The sequence below is a fragment of the Triplophysa rosa genome, linkage group LG23, assembly GCF_024868665.1.
Source record: "Triplophysa rosa linkage group LG23, Trosa_1v2, whole genome shotgun sequence".
In the NCBI taxonomy this organism is placed as follows: Eukaryota; Metazoa; Chordata; class Actinopteri; order Cypriniformes; family Nemacheilidae; genus Triplophysa; species Triplophysa rosa.
The window spans coordinates 832,402-856,019 of NC_079912.1; the positions used below are offsets into that span (position 1 = coordinate 832,402).

General features: G+C 40.8%; 1 protein-coding gene across 1 annotated transcript; it reads left to right on the forward strand.

Moving 5' to 3' along the window:
- Positions 1 to 1,921: 1,921 nt before the first annotated feature.
- Positions 1,922 to 15,128, forward strand: LOC130547340 (myosin-7-like). Its single transcript, XM_057323218.1, has 38 exons — positions 1,922 to 2,046; positions 3,282 to 3,494; positions 3,597 to 3,740; positions 3,825 to 3,981; positions 4,059 to 4,086; positions 4,177 to 4,279; positions 4,734 to 4,826; positions 4,909 to 4,972; positions 5,056 to 5,154; positions 5,235 to 5,338; positions 5,643 to 5,781; positions 5,874 to 5,992; positions 6,165 to 6,314; positions 6,472 to 6,642; positions 6,750 to 7,059; positions 7,142 to 7,218; positions 7,298 to 7,503; positions 7,657 to 7,780; positions 7,863 to 7,999; positions 8,080 to 8,335; positions 8,425 to 8,667; positions 8,747 to 8,923; positions 9,016 to 9,161; positions 9,250 to 9,340; positions 9,417 to 9,806; positions 9,906 to 10,032; positions 10,210 to 10,328; positions 10,409 to 10,605; positions 10,790 to 10,973; positions 11,072 to 11,237; positions 11,323 to 11,447; positions 11,630 to 11,938; positions 12,021 to 12,224; positions 12,302 to 12,598; positions 12,693 to 12,797; positions 14,096 to 14,191; positions 14,287 to 14,421; positions 15,020 to 15,128. The coding sequence occupies exons 2-38, from the start codon at positions 3,294 to 3,296 to the stop codon at positions 15,038 to 15,040; spliced, it is 5,814 nt and encodes a 1,937-aa protein (XP_057179201.1). The 5' UTR covers positions 1,922 to 2,046; positions 3,282 to 3,293; the 3' UTR covers positions 15,041 to 15,128.
- Positions 15,129 to 23,618: the final 8,490 nt, after the last annotated feature.

A 23,618-nucleotide genomic window follows, 5' to 3' on the forward strand; every position in this document is an offset into this window, starting at 1 on the left:
CAGTGCTTGTTTTAGTGTCAAAAATAGTTGCATGTTAAAAAGCGGCAGACAAAGACAACACAAAGAGACAAAGGATTCAGACTGTATTTAACCTTCAAGTGACAACAGATGCAAGACTGTTCAAGTTCACTCTGACAAAAGGAAGCTCACATTACAAATTTCATTAGCCATAAGGTGTTTCTTTTATTCTTGCTCCGGGCGAGCAGACAGCTGGGAATGAGCTTCTGTAAGGGATGATAGGGCCTAGAATAGACTGTCCAAGTGCTAAGACTAAGTACGGCCCTTGATGAGAGAGTGCAGAATAACTGAGGGATGAGAGGTCAGGGGACCATGCAAGTCTCGAGTCGTTGTTCACGCGGGCGCCCTACAAATCAACAGCGTGGAGCTGACAACGAGTTAAGGTTGTATAGAACCAGATATGGGTAAACACCTGCTTAACATTCCGAAAAGACAACTGTAAATCAATCTGCAATTCCATGTAACCTGGTACACACCTTTACAATATTTATATTAAAAAAGTATATTTATATATACAGTATATACGCAGGCATTTTATGATTTTATGTAGAGCTGAAGCAAAATCTTGTCAAATGAATAAAGTGGAAATAAAAGAAGGATAGAACTGCTTTTAAACAATACTTGAATAATAAAACAAGTGACGGATATGTAAAGAAATAGTCAAGTTAAGATCATAGCTGAAAACTAGAACGAGCAAAAAGTGTTTCAGCTGTCCCTTCATTAGACGAGAACAAAAGGTCGTGAGTGCACATTTCCATTGTTGCCTTTACAGCTGTCCGAGAATTTGACTGTACTGCCATCTTGCTTGTGAAGTATTGTTACCTTGCCTTTATCCTTGAGCACAAAGATAAACCTGTGAAATTCCCAGTGCATGCCTGTCTCTCTTTCAGGACAGCTTGAAAATGACACAGAGTTCTAGAGAAGCGTCATCAGGTGGAGCGTGTAACAGATATATTCACTGTCCATATTCTAAGAGAACATAAAGATGTAGCTGCCACGTGAACACATCCAGCTTTAAAGCTAGAACCCTAGAACCTAACATTAAATTAGGCTTTGAATAACTATGATTGAATTCATGAGAAGATTAAATGAAGCGTATATCAATACGATTAAGACACACGATACACATGGTTGTTAACAAACGTGCAAAAGGAACAAACATCTTGTAGAATGTACAACAAATTATAGAAGGACCGCGTTAAGCACTTTACAGAAAGGCTGCATTTGTTAACATTAGTAAATGCATTAGCTAACGTGAACCAGCAATGCCCAATAGTTTTTCAGCATGCGTTTTTTATGTACTGTAAGTTCATGCCAATACAGATGTTTATATTTGTTTATTGTGCATTAATTAAAGTGTTAACAGTTACATCTTTTTATTATGAAAATGTTTTAATGAATGTTGAATTGAACATGACCTGAAGTAAATAAATATTGTAGAAGTTTTGATCATTGTTAGTTAATGTTAACCAATGCAAGTCAAGTGTTGCAATAAATGCAAAGTGCAGTAAAAATAGAAACTTTGGTCAAGATTGTTGTAAAAAGAAGATATGCTTTAATAGAACCATTGTGATTTAGAACCTTTCTGATGTTTCATGCTAGCAGATCATGCCACATCTCAAACTACTGTGACTCACACACATATTGTTTTTCTGGCACCCAAAAAGTGCCACACACACACGCATGCACATACAAACACAAGCACAAGCACAAGCAAGCAAACCAAATACAGAAGGTTGACGTCACAGTCATTGTGTGTGAATACTATATAAAGAGATCCTTTACTGCACAGTGATTTAAGCTCACATCACTGTACCATCAAAAGGTAAGACAGTTTGTATTTGTGTTTAACTCTGACTGAACAGTAACACAAAAGAAGCGAGACTCAATAAGGACAGTTGAACAGTATATGAGCACTAATAATAATAAAACACAACAGAACAGCTTGATTTGTCAATAACGATCAAATTAATATTCTTTCTCATTTCAAGACTTGAACTTTCTTTGATTTTCTCAGAGTAAAACAAGGTAAGAAAAGTCTGTTTTGCCATTTTATTTAAAATTGTATTTGTCAGTTTTATGGAAATAGAATATGTGAAATGGAAAAAGGATGAGCAGGGCTGTACGTAAACGTTTTTTGCACATAGCAACAGTGCAACAGAGGTTTAAAGTTTTGTAGCACAGGCCAAACAGTCGTAGCACAAGTATACATCTGTTATCATCTTTAAAAAACACATGCGCAGTTCGTCACATAAATAGACAGGTGACTGAAAAAGAAGATCAACGTTACACAAATGCATAAATTAAATTAGGGCCATATCTTTTTTAGTTTTTTAATTCATTTTCTCCTTTTTAATTTTTCAGAGTTCTGTATTTTCAATGCTTTACTACAGTAGTAATTACATATGGCCATACAAATACTGTAGTTTACTATAGTATTTACAACATTAAACTGCAGTAAAATTCTTGTGTCTTATACTATATTTAAACCTTCCTATAGTAAATTTTAAAGTATACTATGGTGTTTACTACAGTTTATAAATATACGGCGAGTAAATATTTTTTCATCTGGTTGAAATTAACAGGACTTTTATTTTGATGGGTTGTCGCGAGGACGCTTGAGCTTCAGTGTGCTTGTCAGTAGCTTCACTCAAACAGTAAAATTCTCGTAAAATAAACTTTGTGGATGAAGTTCACGTGTTCATCTCTTTGTATAGTAAGAAACAGACAAATCCACGAGTATCACGATTGTAACATGTTAAAGTGTGCAGCTCATTCACTCATAAACATGCAGAACAAGCAGAGGACATATTTAAACAGTAGAATTTCAGTTACATGATTCCTTCCATGTTTTCCCACATCGCGCTTATCATAGGGCTCTAGATCAATGAACTCGATGCAGCCAGAAATCAAGTTTTAATTGCAAAAACGAAATAAAAACGAAAATAAATAGTGGTGCACCATTAGTTAATCTCACACACGAACAAGGACAAAGACAAACGCACTTCACACAAACAAGCGGCTCTGTCTAATGTACCTGCCAAACTGTATCGCACGCGTGCTACACTATTACATTTAGTCGTAGCACCGACCAATTTTTTTCGCAGCATGTGCGATGTCGCTCTGTACAACCCTGCATGAGGAATCCAAAATGTACTATCTTAATATTTATGATTCTTTAAGTTCCTCAGAATAATAATTCATTATTCTTTATGTTTTTTAAGTTATGTATTTAGTTTAGTATTGTTTATTTATCACCTCAGTCTGCTAAAGAGATGGGGGATGCTCTAATGGCAGAGTTTGGGCCAGCCGCTCCATTTTTACGGAAGTCAGACAAGGAACGTCTGGAGGCCCAAACTCGCCCTTTTGACATGAAGAAGGAATGCTTTGTGCCCGACCCTGAGGTTGAGTATGTCAAAGCCTCCATCACAAGTCGAGATGGTGACAAAGTCACTGCTGACACTGAGTTTGGAAAGGTAAGCTTGGAGATCAGAATTTCAACTCTGGATTGTTCAATACCTACAGAAAATGGTTTAGATTTGCAATGTGATGCATGTTTATGTGTTTTGTATCCACAGACAGTAACTGTGAAGGAAGTAGATGTTCATCCTCAGAACCCGCCAAAGTTTGATAAAATCGAGGACATGGCGATGTTCACCTTCCTGCACGAGCCCGCTGTGCTGTTTAACCTCAAAGAGCGTTATGCGGCCTGGATGATCTACGTTAGTAAAACGCAGCTCTTTAGGATCTTAATTAGCCATACATTTATCTATAGCAGTAGTCACATATCATTTCATCTCTCACAGACCTACTCTGGGCTCTTCTGTGTCACTGTCAACCCCTACAAGGGGCTTCCAGTGTACAACCAAGAAGTTGTCGTCGCCTACAGAGGAAAGAAAAGAACTGAGGCCCCTCCACACATCTTCTCCATCTCTGACAACGCCTATCAGTACATGCTGTCAGGTGATGATCAATCCATTTACATCGATCTGTAATTAGTCATTTGACCATGTTAACTTTGTCCTCTGAACCCTCTACAGACAGAGAAAACCAGTCTGTTCTGATCACGTATGTAACAACTTATGTTATGTTCTATTTCTCTTTTACGGTCTTCCAAATTTTCTAACTAGATGTTTTTATTCCATTTTTTACATTAAGTGGAGAATCTGGTGCCGGAAAGACTGTAAACACTAAAAGAGTCATTCAGTATTTTGCCAGCATTGCAGCATCAGGCAAGAGGGATCCATCAATGGAGAAAAAGGTGCTTCATTTCCAGGGAACGGCTTATAGACACTTGCATTGGACGCATGCGCCTAGCCCGAAGTTAACTTCCGGTCTGTGTTTAGTTAATAAAATTGCGTCATGCGGACGGCGCGAATGAGGACGGACGGATCATACTTCGGCCTTAAGTTTGGGCCACACAACATTCGTTTGAATACGACCCCATACACACTAAAACAGGATGCGTTAATTAAAAACACAAACACATTATGTGTCGTTTTAAAACATGTCATTTTGTGTTGATTGTGTGTTATATAAATAAGAGACAACACAAAGATTAATTAAAAGTAACGCAAAATGCGTCCAGTAAAGAACAGATTGTGTTGTTCTCTTTGTTAATAAGCTGTTAACTGGACATGTCTCGAACATTTTACAGAAATGTTATTATCAACTACCTGTCGACAACTTACAGTATCTGTTGGGTTGATTCTTAGGGAACTCTGGAGGATCAAATCATTCAGTGTAATCCTGCTCTGGAGGCCTTTGGTAATGCCAAGACCATCAGAAATGACAACTCGTCTAGATTTGTGAGTGTGCTTTATAGAGGTTTGCACATTTGTATTGGTATTATAACAAATCTCACACATTACAACACTATCAAATTTACAGGGTAAATTTATCCGTATTCATTTTGCGGCGAGTGGCAAACTGGCTTCTGCAGATATTGAGACTTGTAAGTACTGTACAGCACATCATCATTTCAACGTTAGCACACAGTGAGTGTTAAGATAATCAGTTGTTCATCTTTTCGTTCAGATCTGCTGGAGAAGTCTCGCGTCACTTATCAGCTGAAGGCTGAGAGAGACTACCACATCTTCTACCAGATTCTGTCTCAGAAGAAACCAGAACTGCTAGGTAAAATCCCTCTTTATATATGAACATTTCATTGTCTCTGATTGGAAGAACGGTTTCTGATCGCTTTCACTTCTCTTTAGAAATGCTGCTCATCACCAACAATCCCTACGACTACTCGTACATCTCCCAAGGAGAGATTCAAGTAACATCTATTGATGATCGTGATGAGCTGATGGCAACTGATGTGGGTGTTAGGTTATGTTTTTGCCATTTACAATAATTTATAACATTAGATACCCCTAGCTTTTGAAAATGTTATAAGGAACGGTTCTTGAAAAAAGTATTTCCAAACCTGTAGGACATTGTCTCATGTAACATTCAAGCAGATGTTTAGCAGGGTGAAAAGAGTAGAGTAAACAAAAATGTATATGGGATTGAAACAATATGAGTTTTCATGTTTTCAAGATTTTTGAAGATGTAGCTTCAAAGTGAGAAATCAAATATTTGTCATATCATTCATTTTAATAGACACTGTATATTTGCTGTAGGAAGCTTTTGATGTGTTGGGCTTCACTCAAGAGGAGAAGAACAGCATCTATAAGCTGACTGGTTCCGTCATGCACTACGGCAACATGAGGTTCAAACAGAAGCAAAGAGAGGAGCAGGCCGAGGCCGATGGCACTGAGGGTTGGAATCACTTTAAATACCATTTTTAGGAAGTAATTAAGTCAAAATATAGTGTATATAGAGGAAAATTATGTATTCTTTTAATCGTGTAGATGCTGACAAAGTCGCATATCTGATGGGCCTAAACTCGGCTGACTTGATCAAGGGTCTGTGTCATCCAAGAGTCAAAGTAGGAAACGAGTGGGTCACCAAGGGACAGAATGTTCAGCAGGTAAGACAAATGTCCAATATAATAAATGTATAGTTCATTTAATGAGAAATTGTAACAGTTTGTAACATCATGATTTGCTTTCCAAAGGCATACACATCTTTTCTACAGTGTGAAAAACATTAGATACTGTACATCATGAATTTCATCTAATTTACCTGGTCTTGCATGTCAGGTGTACTACTCTATTGGTGCTCTGGCTAAATCAGTTTATGAGAAAATGTTCAATTGGATGGTTGTAAGAATCAACCAATCTCTGGACACCAAGCAGCCTCGCCAGTATTTCATCGGTGTGCTGGACATTGCTGGATTTGAGATCTTTGATGTAAGTTTACCTGTTCATGGTGATGTTGTCTTGATTCAAGTACTGTGTTTTTTAATTCAATGACACTTTTAACTGGATTACTTTTATTTAAAATGTTTAAATTTGAAGTGTTAATTGTTTCACTATTGTTGCATTACACAATCCATTCCATTTGCAGTTCAACACTTTTGAGCAGCTCTGCATCAACTTCACTAATGAGAAGTTGCAGCAGTTCTTCAACCACCACATGTTTGTTCTGGAGCAAGAGGAATACAAGAAGGAGGGTATTGAGTGGGTGTTTATAGACTTCGGCATGGACTTGCAGGCCTGCATTGAGCTTATTGAGAAGGTGAGCTAATCCTTTACAAATACAAATATATTTATATGTTGAAAAATATATGCAAATTCTTGTGGCTAATTTGCCCAACGTCTGTCATATTCTTTTATTCATTGTAGCCCATGGGTATCATGTCAATCCTTGAAGAGGAGTGCATGTTCCCCAAAGCCAGTGATGCAACCTTTAAAGCAAAGCTTTATGACAACCACTTGGGTAAGAATCCCAATTTCCAGAAGCCCAGGATTATCAAGGGTAGACCAGAGGCCCATTTTGCCTTGGTTCACTACGCTGGCACTGTTGACTACAACATTTCAAACTGGCTGGTGAAGAACAAGGATCCTCTCAATGAGACTGTTGTAGGGTTGTTCCAGAAGTCAACTCTAAAGCTGTTGGGTATTCTGTTTGCTAATTATGCCAGTGCTGACGCAGGCAAGTACATATTAAGCTTGGACATTAAAATAAGCACTTAATTTAACAGTGATGAAAATGTAACTGTTTCACAAAACTGCAGAATCTGGTGGTAAGGGTGGCAAAGGAGGTAGCAAAAAGAAGGGTTCTTCTTTCCAAACAGTGTCTGCCCTCCATAGGGTATGTCAAACAAAAATATTTTAAGACTCACACAGCTGTCTTGGATTTAGTTACAAAGTTCTCTACATTTTACCAACAGGAGAATTTGAACAAGCTGATGACCAACTTGAGGTCCACTCACCCTCACTTTGTGCGTTGCCTGATCCCCAATGAGACCAAGACTCCTGGGGCGATGGAGAATCCTCTGGTCATGCACCAGCTGCGCTGTAACGGTGTGCTGGAGGGCATCAGAATCTGCAGAAAGGGCTTCCCCAACAGGATCCTGTATGGAGATTTTAAGCAACGGTTAGTATGAGCCTTAAGAATGGTTTACTATTTATGTATATTTTCTATTAATTATTATTTATGCATTTTGGTGCAATTCTTTTAAAATGTTCTATTATCTGCATAAAATGATTTCAGCTGGTCCCTAAACAAATGTTATGTTCTTATATAAAGTTACCGCATCCTAAATCCTGCTGCTATCCCTGAGGGACAGTTCATTGACAACAAAAAGGGTGCAGAAAAACTTTTGGGCTCTCTGGACATTGATCACAGCCAGTACAAGTTAGGACACACTAAGGTATAATTTACAGTGATTTGTTTTATAAGCCACTCATCCATTTTCACTCAGAGGATCCTTTACAAAATTCTTTGCAATTCAGGTGTTCTTTAAGGCTGGTCTTTTGGGTACACTTGAGGAGATGCGAGATGACCGTCTTGCACTTATCATAACTGGCATTCAGGCCAGATCTCGTGGCTTTCTGTCAAGAGTGGAGTTCCAGAAAATCGTGGAGAGAAGGTTGTGTTTTAAAGTCTTTAAAACATTTTTTCACATATCATTCTTAACATAAAGCTGACCATTTTATTTATTGTTTACAGAGATGCTTTGTTAGTTATCCAGTGGAATGTACGTGCCTTCATGGGTGTCAAGAATTGGCCCTGGATGAAGCTCTACTTCAAGATCAAACCACTCCTGAAAAGTGCTGAGACTGAAAAGGAGATGGCCAACATGAAGGAGGAATTCACCAAGTTGAAGGAGGCTTATGCCAAATCTGAAGCCCGCAGAAAAGAGCTTGAGGAAAAGATGGTTTCTATTCTCCAAGAGAAGAATGACCTGCAGCTTGCAATGCAGTCTGTAAGTCTATGTGGAAATGGAATATTCTTTATTCACATTTCAATACCAAAATATTTCACGCTACTCATAAATTATTTTAACTTTGATAGGAACAAGATAATCTTACAGATGCTGAGGAGAGATGTGAGGGTCTGATCAAGAACAAGATTCAGCTTGAGGCCAAAGCCAAAGAGCTGACAGAGAGACTGGAGGATGAAGAAGAAATGAATGCTGAGCTGACTGCAAAGAAGAGAAAGCTGGAGGATGAATGTTCTGAGCTGAAGAAAGACATTGATGATCTTGAGCTCACTCTGGCCAAAGTGGAGAAAGAGAAACATGCCACCGAGAACAAGGTTTAGCTCAACCCAAACCTTTTTAATGTGATACCAGTGTTAAAATGTATAATACAGCTTATACTGTGATTTGTCTCAGGTAAAAAACCTAACTGAAGAGATGGCAGGTCTGGATGAAATCATTGCCAAGCTGACCAAGGAGAAGAAAGCTCTACAGGAGGCCCATCAGCAAACGCTGGATGACCTCCAGAGTGAGGAAGACAAAGTCAACACTCTCACTAAATCCAAAGCCAAGCTGGAGCAACAAGTGGATGATGTGAGGGGTTTGGTCTCTCACTTTTAAAAATGAAAATCATATTACATATTTAACATGAAGAAAAATGAATGTCAAACTTCTTTCCCTTTCAGCTTGAGGGTTCCCTGGAACAGGAAAAGAAACTTCGGATGGATCTAGAGAGGGCAAAGAGGAAGCTTGAGGGAGACTTAAAGTTGACTCAAGAGAATGTGATGGACCTGGAGAACGACAAACAACAGCTGGAAGAGAGGCTTAAAAAGTTTGTCCTTTACCAGAGTGTTAAATAACTATTTCCGTAGAGAATTTTTAATCTTATAAATGCTTTCTAATTATTTTCTGATACTTAGGAAAGATTTTGAGATGAGTCAGCTCAATAGCAAGATTGAAGATGAACAGGCAATGGCAGCCCAACTCCAAAAGAAACTTAAGGAGCTGCAGGTAAACCTTATTTCAACAATAAGAGAACAATGCTGATAGTTTCCAGCTTTAATGTTGGTGATCTTCACATTACCAGGCCCGGATTGAAGAGCTTGAGGAAGAGCTGGAGGCTGAGAGAGCCGCTCGTGCCAAAGTGGAGAAACAGAGGGCAGATCTGGCCAGAGAACTGGAGGATATCAGTGAGCGGTTGGAGGAAGCTGGTGGTGCCACTGCTGCCCAGATTGAGATGAACAAGAAACGTGACGCTGAGTTACAGAAACTGCGCAGAGACCTTGAAGAGGCCACTCTGCATCATGAGGCCACCGCTGCTACACTGAGGAAGAAACATGCCGACAGTGTGGCTGATCTTGGAGAGCAGATTGACAACCTTCAGAGAGTCAAGCAGAAGCTTGAGAAAGAGAAGAGTGAACTAAGACTGGAACTGGATGATGTGGTCTCAAACATGGAACAGATTGTCAAGGCCAAGGTAAGCAATAGAAATAATGTTATCTGTTTAAATGTCTAGACTGTGTAACTAATCAGTGTTTTTAAGAGCAATTAACTACAAATATAACTATTCTTCAAGACAAACCTAGAGAAAATGTGCAGAACTCTGGAAGACCAGATGAGCGAGTACAGAACCAAGGCTGAAGAAGGCCAGCGTACAATCAATGATTTCACCATGCAGAAAGCCAAGCTGCAAACTGAGAATGGTAAGACCATAGCATAGTTTGATAAGTTGCTTAGTGACATGTACCCTTGAGTGTGTTGCTTATTTGGTTCTCCCAGCGCTGGCAAGAGACAGAGATTACTTGGTTGTAGAAGACTGTTTGTGTGCACAAATTATCTAACAATTACTAAAAACATAACTGTTGGATATTGCATTGTAGGTGAACTGTCCAGACAGCTAGAGGAGAAAGACTCCCTGGTCTCTCAGCTGACAAGAGGAAAGCAGTCCTATACCCAGCAGATTGAAGACCTCAAGAGACAACTGGAGGAGGAAGTCAAGGTTTGCTTTTAAGTTCACGTCTTTCAAGAGGTTAAATTATTTTCACTGTTGGACAACACCTCTCACTGTATGTTTTATAGGCTAAGAATGCCCTGGCCCACGCAGTGCAGTCTGCCCGTCATGATTCTGATCTGCTGAGGGAGCAGTTTGAGGAGGAGCAGGAAGCCAAAGCTGAACTGCAGCGTAGTCTCTCCAAAGCAAACTCTGAGGTGGCCCAGTGGAGAACCAAGTATGAAACTGATGCCATCCAGAGGACTGAGGAGCTCGAGGATGCCAAGTAAGTAATACAAACATTTTTAGTGAGACCCGGTGAAAAATCTACTTGCCAAGTGTATAAATATTTGAGACCATCTAACAGTTTGTTTCCTGGTATGATCTGCAACCTTTCAATAAAGTTTCAAATACAAGTAACAGTATAAATGTATGATGGTTCAGATGTTTTGTTTTACTTCCATTTTTAGGAAGAAACTTGCTCAGCGTCTCCAGGATGCAGAAGAAGCTGTGGAAGCTGTCAATGCTAAATGCTCCTCTCTGGAGAAGACCAAGCACAGACTTCAGAATGAGATTGAAGATCTTATGGTTGATGTGGAGAGATCTAATGCTGCTGCTGCTGCTCTGGACAAGAAACAAAGAAACTTTGATAAAGTATGGTGACAAAGCAAAATTATTTTGTCTTTACCTAAAATGGCAAAATACTTGCTGTTTGGAATGACTATAGGGTTTGCCTTGTTAAATTTAACCAGGTCCTGGCTGAGTGGAAACAGAAGCATGAGGAATCCCAAACGGAACTAGAAAGTGCTCAAAAAGAAGCCAGATCTCTCAGCACTGAACTCTTTAAATTGAAGAACTCATATGAGGAGTCACTGGACCACCTGGAGACAATGAAGAGGGAAAATAAGAACCTCCAAGGTACAGCACTTGTGATTGTTTTAATTGTTGTCAACTGTGAACAACTAGTTTTTAATATGTATTTGTATTCTTACTTTTCTTTCAGAGGAAATTTCCGACCTTACTGAGCAACTTGGTGAGAGTGGGAAGAGTATTCATGAACTGGAGAAAGTTCGCAAACAACTGGAGCAGGAGAAACAGGAGATACAAGCTGCCCTGGAAGAAGCAGAGGTAAAAGAAAATAACGTGTTTATTAATTAATATATTAATTTATACTCCACAAGCTGAAGAAGTAATCCTTCGGTATATTGAACTTCAAGTTTATGAGTGAACACTTATGAACACTTGTTGAGGCCTCAAATACATACTTTAAACTCTACAAATAATGAAAATCTTATTCATTTTTAATGCAGGGTTCACTTGAGCATGAAGAAGGAAAGATCCTTAGAGCTCAACTGGAGTTTAACCAGATTAAAGCTGACATTGAACGCAAACTGTCTGAGAAAGATGAAGAGATGGAGCAGGCCAAGAGGAACCAGCAGAGAATGGTGGATACCCTGCAGACCTCACTTGAAGCAGAGACTCGCAGCAGGAATGAAGCTCTCAGGATAAAGAAGAAGATGGAAGGAGATCTCAATGAAATGGAGATTCAGCTCAGTCAGGCTAACAGACAGGCAGCAGAAGCTCAGAAACAACTCAAGGGTCTTCATGGACATCTCAAAGTATGATCAATCATCTCAAACATTATGATGCTTAGGTAACAATCACACAAAATCTTACAATCATTTTATTTGTATTTCATAGGATGCCCAACTGCAGCTGGATGATGCTCTTCGGGGTAATGATGAACTCAAAGAGAACATTGCCATCGTAGAAAGACGCAACAATCTGCTGCAAGCTGAACTGGATGAACTGAGATCTCTGGTGGAACAGACTGAGAGAGGAAGGAAACTGGCTGAGCAGGAACTGCTGGATGTCAGTGAGAGAGTTCAGCTGCTGCATTCTCAGGTACGACACATAAAAAACCCTCAAACCCTCTCTTAGTCATCGAGAGATGATATCAAGTCAATGTTCTCAATGTTTAGAACACTAGCCTGCTGAATCAGAAGAAGAAGCTAGAGGGAGACAATTCTCAGCTTCAGACTGAGGTGGAGGAGGCTGTGCAGGAGTGCAGGAATGCTGAAGAAAAAGCCAAGAAGGCCATCACTGATGCTGCCATGATGGCTGAGGAGCTGAAGAAGGAGCAGGACACCAGTGCTCATCTGGAGCGTATGAAGAAGAACATGGAGCAGACCATCAAGGACCTGCAGCACCGTCTGGATGAAGCTGAGCAGATCGCCATGAAGGGTGGCAAGAAGCAGGTCCAAAAACTGGAAGCCAGGGTAAGCGGCTGACATTTTTTAAAAACATTTCAAACCTCTTCTGTTAAGATTAAGCTCTTTTTTTAATTAACTAACTTTCTTACAAATCTGTTAGGTCAGAGAGCTGGAAAATGAAGTTGAGATGGAACAGAAAAAGGCCAGTGACTCTGTCAAGGGAATTCGTAAATATGAGAGACGTATCAAAGAACTCACCTACCAGGTAGAGAATAGTTTGATGTACTAATGCAGGGCTCCAGACAAAAAAAATCAACTAAAGAGCCATAGGCTCCTATAGAGGAAAAACACAGGTGCCAAATTATTTTTTATGAGCCACATAACATGAACTTACATTTGTAAATGACATACTTTTAGTTATCCTGTTATATGTATATCTTCCCTCTCATAGGTTTTGCTCACATAACGTTTTTTTTTCCAAGTTATTTTTCCTCATAAGCAATGCCATAGGAATCTGCAGACTTTTCATGTTAATTCTGCACTAAAATTTGGGGAAAATCTGCAGAACTCTGTAGTATTGTATTGTCCACAAATATAATTGTTTGTAAATGTGTTCAAATAGTCTTAAAATGCTGCCTGTCTATACTGTACATTTGAATGCAGTTGATAGCAGATTTGGTTCTGCTTATTTAAAAAGAGGCAGAGTTGTTATTGATTGATGCTCAGACGACCAAATTTGTACTCTGAATTCATTTGAACCAACAGAAAAGGTGTATGTCAAGACCATATTTATATATTATATATACTGTATGAAAGAGTAAACATTTTATGAGTTTAAAGCAAAAAGAAAGGGATTGTAAAGATAACTTCAAATAAAACTCAACGAGAGAATTCGCATGCCGTTTGTTCTCTCTTTGAAATGATTCAGTGGTGTCTCGAGTAATAGACAAATTATGTTCCCTGAACTTCAGTTTTAAACGTCTCAAATATCACATTGTTCGTCCTCAGGCTCACTAAAATCTGTCACAGCAAACAGCGCATCATAGAAATGCGCTCATGTTGTGTTTGTATATTTGTCAATAACAAATGTGGCGCTGAATGTGGAAAAAACGGACTGCAGAGCGCTGGCACTGAGCATGCGGGAAAAAGCCCAGCTGCCGGTGTAACCGGTCGCACCGCTCCTGCAACGAGGCATGGGAGTCGGGCGCTCTTACGAGGAAAGACATCAGTCTCTAGTGTCTGTCGCTGGAGCACCTCTTGGGGTCGGGAAGTGAGGTTTACCTGCACTGCTCTCTCTCTCTATCTATCTCTCTTTCCCGTTGCCAGTCGATACACTGGAATTTTTTTAATGTGCGGCGCTTCCGTTGGAAACAATTTAAAATTGTAAATTTGCATGGTCGCCAGTGGCGATCTCTGCAAAAATATCACTCGCAAATTAATATTTTTAGTCGCGAAATGCAACAGTTTTAGTCGCAGTCTGGAGCCCTGTAATGTTAGGAAAATATTACATTTTTAATACAGTGTGAACTGTACAGGTATATACTAATATATTTATTTGCATAGACTGAAGAAGACAGGAAGAATCTAGCTCGTCTTCAGGATCTGGTTGACAAACTTCAGCTGAAGGTCAAGTCCTACAAGAGAACTGCAGAGGAAGCTGTGAGTATCATTCTTCTGTTGCCATTTCATGGAATGACCTTTTGCAATTATTTGATTTTTTCTTGTTTGACACATATGCTCTGTGTATTCTATAGGAGGAACAGGCCAATGCTAACCTGGGCAAGTTCCGTAAACTGCAGCATGAGCTGGATGAAGCAGAGGAGAGGGCTGATATTGCTGAATCTCAGGTCAACAAGCTGAGAGCCAAGAGTCGTGATTCAGGATCTAAGGTAAGACCATCAACCAGTTGCAGACTTGAAAATAATATTTGAATATCAAAAGAAGTCCTTATCGGAGACAGAGCACATTTTGCTATTTGCCCAATATCACTAAAAACATTGGGCCTCATTTAAAAACGCCTCGTAGAAATCGTCCTAAATTTGATTTTAAGATCATTTCACAAAGTGTGCATGTGTGATGCACAGAACGAACGTACGCACAGAAGGTGTGTCTTTTAGGTGTGAAATCTGTAAATCGCAAATGATCTTGAAATTGTGTGCAGCTGAACAGTTTCTAATCTCCACCTTGTAAATGATGTCTGATTAATGTCGTTGACATATAAAAGAGCACCGGTCAACATCCAAACCCTTTACAAACGTCAAGAATGGCTTATATTTCCAAAAACCTGCAGCACTGGGACAAGATCAGACCCTGACTTTTTCACATAAAAGACCGTTTTTATAAATATGAACGTAACTGATTTTTCGTACGCACACTCTACGATCAAATCTGTGCCCTTTGTGTTGAGCCTAAAACATTTACCACCATTAAATCAGCAGTACTTTTACAGTAACGTCATTGTTTTCTTTCTTTCTGTTTTCCTCACAGAAGGGGGTGGATGAGGAGTGAAAATCTCTGGATCTCTCCAAACACTGATTGCTGTAGCCAGTGTTTTTTTTTGTAGTTCAGTAGAATAAACCAAACATGCTATGGAAACACTCAACCTCTTGTCTCTTTTTTTAACTAATGAAATGTCTTTATGCATCATTTGCACTGTATGTGCTAAACACCAACTCAACTGATAAACAAAGTTTATCAGACATATTTCTAGTTGAATTATACATTTAAAATCCCAATCTAAGATCTGAACAAATTGGCAACATGCAAATACAGTAAACATGTACTTAAAAACTCTGCTAACATGCAAAATGCTGTGTTCTAAAATATGTACATGCAATTTACATTAATTTTACTCCTGTCTCTGGTAAATGAGAAAGCATTTTTGTATTTGAGTTGGAATTTGGTCCAAAATAACTAGTTTGATGCCCTATGAACAAATTCCAATAGATGATATTACACTACGGCTGCCCTCGACTAGAGTTTTTCAATCGACTAATAGTCGTTCATTTAGGCCATATGTCGACTATTCTCACGTTTATGATATTCATTGTAATATTTCAATATACATGGGTAATTGGGACATCAGTTGATGGTTTAAGCTTCATGTATGAAAAAGATGTTTTATGGTACATTGCTAACATTGTTCTAAATTACAGAGTGTAACGAGGGAGGCGGGACGAGAGCCGTGAGGGAACGGTGCGAGGCCGGTGACGTGATAACGAGTGTCAGCTGCGCGTTGCACTGGTCTCGCATCTCTCACGGAGGAGCTACGGAAGCATAAAAGGACGAGCGACACGAGTGAAGGACGAGAGAGGACCAGGCCTGGACATTATGTAAAGTTTTATTTATGTTTGTGTGGCCAGCAGGTGTTGACCGTGAGGTAGCTGATGGCCCTTTACTTTCGTTTTGGTTTATTTTATTAACGTTTTGTATAACATTCGCCTCCTTCCTTCCTATTCTTGGAATGTATTACATTTCCCGGGTTTCGGCACCAATGTAATACATTCCAAGAATAGGAAGGAAGGAGGCGGGAACCGGCTCATTATCACTCTCGTCACCGGCCTTGCACCGTTCCCTCACGGCTCTCGTCCCACCTTCCTCGTTACACAGATATACAAAAGCATTATAATGAGCCTTTAAAATATACAGTTGTGCTCAAAAGTTTACACACCCCTTGCAGAATCTGGAAAAAGCTGAAACATTTGGAAAAATAAGAGGATTTTTGAAAATTAAGGTTTATTTTTAATTTAGTCCAGCCCTGTTCACTAGTGAAAATTGAAAAAAAATAGAATGAATATCAATTTTAGGCAAACGAACCAAAACAGCAAACTAAAATAATAGTGCACAAAATAAAAAAGGCCTACGGACACATAGTGAAATGTTTTTCTCTGGATCAGACCGCAAAAATAGCCTATAATGTGAAAAATGGCCAATAATGTGAGTATTTTCTTTAAAAAGAAAATAAATTGTAAATAAGCAAATAAATAAAAATACAGCAAACTGAAGCACTTTAAAGAAAACATATCAGTGGAAATAATCAAGCAGACGGCTTTACAACAGAAAGAAAACTCAGATGTCAGAATAAATAAATATATTCAATACATTGTTTAAATGAACAAATAAAATACAAAAGTAGTAAGTAAACTCTGCAACAATATAGACCATTTACTTAACTTGCCTCCTTCATTCGTTTTCCGCGTCTCTGCCATCATGCCCTTCTTCATAAAGACGGGCGCACCGATTTCACGGAGGACATGGAGATCAGTTTTCCCGACAATGCGGCCAAACTTATGTTCCTGTGACATTCCAAAACACTAAATGTTCTGTATACACCATATAATAAAGCATATTACGTAAAGAGAAGCAGAAGCCTCGAACATGAACGCAAGCGCTCACACTTTGTATTGTGATCCTTTATTGATATGCTTTCCGTTCACGTTCATGCTCTTCGGCATTCCTTCACATAATACGCTTGATTAAAGTGTATACTAGGGATGCCACAATACTCAATATAATATTGTACCGTTCAGTACAACCTCCACGGTTCAATACGTGTAAGTGAATTGCGGTTTTCCGGTTTTGCATTTAAATTATTTCACAATTACACTGTGAACTGGCTCTGTCCGTGTTTGTCTGTATCTCATAGCGAGTGGCGGTCGGACGGTGAAGCGAGGCTGCCTGCAACACGAGAAGTAATGTGCTGTTGAGAGTCGCGGGCTGGCTTTGTTGTATGCCCGTTGTACTAAAGTGATAATCTCAGAATTTGGCACATCAAGAATGTATTTTTACACTGCACACGAAAGCAGCACGCTCGCGTTGCTCTCAGCACATGCAGAAAGAGCGTCTACGGCACCGTGCCTAAGTCCATTTAATGAAAGTCATGCCACTCGACGGCCTTTCAGACAGCTATTTACATCATAGCAAGAGCGCCTCCGGGCAGCTATTTAGCATTGCATTTCTTCCAATTTATTGCAATCGCAGTGGCGCACCTTGTTAAAGGTCTCCTCAGACGAGCACTTTCAACAAGTTGGTATGATTTATTAGGGTCTTCATGAAATGTCTGGAACATATTCTGCTTAAAAACACTCAACGGCTGTGTAAACAAAACCCTTCTGGCCTCGTCAAAAACAGCTCTGCTCACAGCAACCCGTTTTGATGCATGTCTCTTTAACTGATAATGAGTTACAGCGAACCCCACCCCCAACACAAAACACCTGTTAGTACTGCCATGGCAATGGTTTAGCTGAATGATTTCCTGAATTCCTCTGTGGTTAGTTTCGTTTTAAACGTTTCAAATCATTCATCTGGAGACCTAAAATCCACGGAATCCACTGCAGATCTAAGCGGAATTACATGGATTTTAGCGCTTGTCATTAGCTACGTTTACATGGACACATCGGATTGAATTTAATCAGATTGTGCAATCTGAATGTAGTGTTTACATGAAAGGTAAATTAAGTGATCTGATTGATGTGCATGTTTACATGACAAGTTTCAAATCCGATATAATCTGCTGACATGCGCACACTGCACAAGTGTTCACCTTAAATACCCACTAAAACAGTGTTTTAAAGCACATGTTGTGTATATTTTATTTTACAAACGGCACGAAAAAAATGTACAGTTTATAAAGGCAGAGTAATGTGTCGTGCCAATGAAGCACGAGCACATCTGATGCGGTTTTACCATGGTAAAACCATGACAAAAGTACCAAGACCCACCAGAGTGTCTGCAGGCAAACAATAATTAAATAAATGTTTAGCAACAGCAGCTAATACCGAACTTTAGAAGTGATGATATGCGGATTCATATATCAGCATTAACCGTATAAACAGAGACGGGTGCGGTGGACGCGGGTATCATTATAATATTCACAAAACGGCTACTCAAACAATGTTGTAATCACAGATGTGTTTATTTTATGTCACAGACACCAGCATAATAATGTACAATTCATAAACGTAAAAGAATGTCTAGTACAATGGAGCAAGGTAAAACATGGTAAAGACTGTTAATTCTTCCAAAGCACATGTAAGTAAATGATAAATAAAAGAAATGTTCAGTAGCCTACTACGCATATAAATGAAATTTTATGATTAGATATTTTAGCCTACAGTATGTTTGTACATCTGCAAATGTATTGAAAAGGAACTCACTTAAAAACTCACTTCAGGGAAACAGCTAAGACATTTTAAATGCATAGAAACATTAACATGTTCATTTAGAGATGACAAGCATATGGAAATGTGTACCACTTTGTCAGATTTATGGTTTTTGGTTTCTTTAGCAACAGCTGCTCCGTTCCGTGCGTCATACGCCCTAACGTCTGTACGAGCCAGCGTCGTCTTTGCACATGCGCACAACTTCCTACTTCGGTTTTTAATCTGATCAAGTGTTTATATGTCCTATTAAGCGGATTACAAACGGCATAAACCACCCCTTACAATCCGACTGAAATTTCAATCGGCTTGGGCATTTTTAATCTGATTGACGTGTTTATATGGAGCGTTTTCATTCGGATTGGATTTTTAATCGCATTACATTGGTCCATGTAAACGCAGCTAGTGACAAGCTATAACGTGAGAGCTAGTTCACTGTGACAGATTTTTCATCCTAAACACAAATGTATTGAGACGTTTAAAATGAAACTAACCCCAGTGTTCGCCCCTGTTCATTAGCAAAACAAACAGCTTGCCGCAGCTAAACGTATTAACACACATAATGTATTAACATTCATACAGCTAAACTCCAAGTGTCCATCTGCACTTATATACAGTAAGTTTACCACTGGCTTTGAATGTTCTATTTAGCCCGTGACTGATTTAGCTCCCTTCGCTATCATATGCTAACGCTATCTCATATATATACGGTACATGTACGTCAATTCAGACTGTTGATAAATATTACTTACATCGGTAGTTTTGTCTCGTTCAGTCTGTCTCGATCCCTCTTGAGGAACAACTTTGAAGCTAATCCTGCTTGTACTGTCCCAGGTTGAAAGTGATTCGCGCAAACAAGCAGGTTTTTACTTATGGTTTGTGAGGGATTTCCACTAAAAATAAAATAAATCCACCCCTGTCTCTTCCTAGGTTAGGACTCTGTGCAGCGACTACATTGCATGTTGTCCACGAACTTTAGCCATGGCGTCACGTACACCACTGTCGCTTGTGAAAACAATAATGGTGGAGCGCGGTGGGTGGAATTGTGTAGATTAAGGGGCGGTAACATTATAATAAAATCCGCTTTGGACGTCACAATCGGAGAACGGCTGGATTTCTCACATGCTTGCAGGGAAAGGCACACCAAAACAAACTTACTGGGTTCTTATTTTTCACGTTTTCTGGGTTTCTAGATGCACCGGGGACCCGATTATAGCACTGAAACACAGAAAAGGGGTTTTCATCTGATGTCTCCTTTAATATATTATCTTTGGCCTTTCCCATTGAGCGCTAGTGTTTGCAGTGTTACCTGCACCACACTTTACTTCCATTACAGCAATTGCAAGTTTTGCATTACGTTATTTTAAATACTCTGATGTGCAAAACCTCTTCAAGAAGCTTATTTTACTGGCCTGTTGATGAACAGTAAACCAAAAACTGCTGTGAGCTGTAAGTTGATTTTTGCTTAAAGATAATAAAATAAGTAAAGTTAAATAAAGAGAATTTCAGTAAAATTGTTTTTTTTCTTAACTATTTTACAAAGAGGCCCAAGGCAACCTAAAGAAGGGCATCCGAGAGGCAAAAGGCAGGTACAAGCAGCGCATAGAGGAATACTTAACAGCAACAACTCCAGATGTATGTGGCAGGGGATAAAAACTCTCACTGGCTATAAGGACAGCTGCACAGCAACACACACCACAGACAATACACTGCCAGACATTCTTAAAACATTCTTTGCTCATTTTGACTCCCGAAATGAAGTGACGACAATCCACACTGCATTGCCAGAGAGAGACAACCCCATACAACTGCAGCAAAACCAAGTAAGATCCACCCTTCGCAGGATCAACGTGAGAAAAGCAGCTGGTCCAGACGGAGTCACAGGAAGAATCCTGAAGACCTGTGCACACCAGCTAGCAGGGATATTCACCACCATTTTCAATCTCTCGCTTCTACAATCCATTGTCCCTACCTGCCTGAAGTCTGCTATAATTATTCCGGTTCCGAAAAAAAGCACAGTGAACTGCCTTAATGATTATCGACCAGTCGCCTTAACCCCCATCATCACTAAATGTTTTGAGAGACTTATTCTCTCTCTGCCATCCCTGCTGACCTTGATAAACACCAATTTGCATATCGAGCAAACAGATCAACAGAAGATGCCGTCATCACAGCTCTCCACACAGCGCTCACTCACCTGGAAAGGAGAAACACCTATGTGAGAATGCTATTTGGGGATTTCAAATAGAATTTTACTGGTATTGGTACCGACTACTGAAATTTTGGTACCGTGACAACATTAATAGAGAGCCTTCTAACTTACTGCTGTATGGTATGGTACTGAAGCTGTACAGAAGAGAACAGAAAGGACCTGCGGAGGGTAGTGAGGGCAGCTGAGCGTGTGACTGGTATGTCACTGCCCATACTCCATGACATCTACACTGGCTGACTTCAGAAGAAGGCCAACTGTATTTCAAAAGACCCTGCTCACCCTGGACATCATCTGTTCTCCCCCTTACCTTCTGGGAGAAGGTACAGACTGATAAAAACCAAAACCAACAGACTGAAAAACAGTTTCTAGCAGCATCTAGCCTAAATACATACAGTAATCACTTACACACTCCCAACCAAACTAAAATGTAAAACTCCTATAAAGGAGCAATAACCCTCCCCTACTATATTACTCTGCTGCACTATTGCTTTACTTGCTTTACTGTCACTGCACTACCTCAGAGGATTTATATTTTTATATTATTGTGTGTATACATTATATACCTTTGTTTATGTATGTAGGTCTTGGCTGTTCTGACATTCAACTGTATATTTTATTTATATAACTGTACAATCGCGAAGAGCTGCTAAACTATATTTCATTGTTCCCTAAACAATGACAATAAAGTTCTATTTTATTCTAATAAAAATTTGTTTCAATAAGTGTCTTCTAGTCGAATAACGAATAGTCGACTGTAAGGGGGAGCCCTATATTACACTTTAAAAATGGTTGAGTTAAAACAACACATTCTGTGTTCAGTTAAAGTGATAGTTCACCCAAAAATGAAAATTCTGTCACCTACTCCCATAGTAGGAAAAAATACAATGGTAGTCAAAGTACCCCAGAACCATTTGTTGTCCTACATTCTTCTGTTCAAAAGAACAAACAAATGATAAAAGTAATTTTTCCTACTATGGGAGTCAATGGGGGGCAAGACCTGTCTGGTTATAAGCATTCTTGCAAATATCTTTCTCTGTGTTCATCGGAACAAAGACATTTATACAGATTATACAGAACAACTCGAAGGTGAGGAAATGATAGAATTTTCATTTTTGGGTGCACTGTGCCTTTAAGGACAACACACATGTGTTCTTTTAACTAAACACAACTCTGTGTTATTCCTTTTCTAAAAGAGCAAATTTCTCCAGCGTGGCTTGTCCCGCTGTTCTCATGGGTGCAACACACTCATCGAGGAGGGGGACGGACATAATGCCTGCTTCCAGTACGCTGGGGCAGACGTTGTGGATATGTCCTGCCCGCACTGCGGGCGGTGACGATTCAGACGTTGCGTCACAGGTGGCTGTGTTCCCACGGGACTCAGCCACCACCTCGTTTGCTCCCCGTTCCGTGGCGGCAGGACTACGGCCCTGCCGTCCGCTATGGCAAGCAGCGAGGGTGATATGAGGATTACTGTGAGCGATAATCCGCCAGCCACGGCTCACGGACCGTTCACACCTCGTTTCGCTCGTCTGACCGTTCCCCAAAAAAAGACGGTCCGCCGTCTTATTCCTCAATCACGTATTCGGACACGATGCGTGATGATGAGATTTCTCTTGCAGCATCGGGGGGTGACGTACTGCCATCCGACTCCGACGATTCCTCGGGCTCCCTCCCTCGGGGGGTCGAGCCCAGGAAAAAGCAGATGTTGAGATGTCGGCCATGCTTTCCCGGGCCGCCGTGAGTGTTGGGTTGCAGTGCCCGCACTGCCTCTCCCGGCGCTCGCGGCTGGCTACATGGCGCCTCGGGTTTGAGCGCGCCTGCCTCCAGTGCCGTGTTCACCGGAAGTGCATGAGGAACTTTGTAAGACCTGGAACGCCCCTTCCCGGCACGTTTCACGTCAAACAAAGTTCTGTCACTCTCTCTTCCCTCGAGGTTGAGACGGCTGGAGGATACGTCGGGTCCCCCAGGTGGAGTATGCCACCGCGGTGCACTCATGCCCGTAGGTGGCAGCCACCTGGGGGGGCTCGACCTAGACTCCCGTCCAAAGCATGTGGTGTCTCGGCATCTCTGGTGTCGAGAGCTTACATTGCGGCGGACCAAGCTGCCTCCTCTCTCCACGCTATGGCTCCTGCCAGGCCAGGGCGTGGAGAGAGCTCCACGAGGGTAAGACCGACACAGCGCTTATGCAGGAACTCCGCGCCGCCACCGACCTCGCTCTACGGGCGACCAAGGTGAACACGCGGGCCCTGGATCGGACGATGTCCACACTTGTGGTCCATGAGAAACTCCTCTGGCCAATCCTTGCGCAGATGAGTAATGCTGAGAAGGTCCGCTTTCTCGACGTACCCGTCTCGCAAGGGGGGCTGGTTGGTGTTACTGTCGAGCCGCAGCGGCCCCGCTCACCCCCCGCCCGTCGGGGGGGCGCGATACCCGCACGCGGCCTCTCCGGAGGGTTCTCGACAGTAAGAAGCAGTCCTCCGTGCCGCAACTCGGCCGCCTCGGCCGTCGAGTCCCGTGCACTGTCTGCTTCCCAGCAGCCCTGGTCCTCTTCGACGCCCTCCAGCTCTGGGGCGGCCCCCCTGGAGGAGCAGCGAAGAGGAGACCATCGCCCCATCAGCAGCCGCGGCGAAGCGGCTGTCATGGGAAGACCTCAGGGGGATCGAGGCTACCATTGGGCCCGACCCCAGCCACATCGCTGGGAAGTCGGATAGGGACG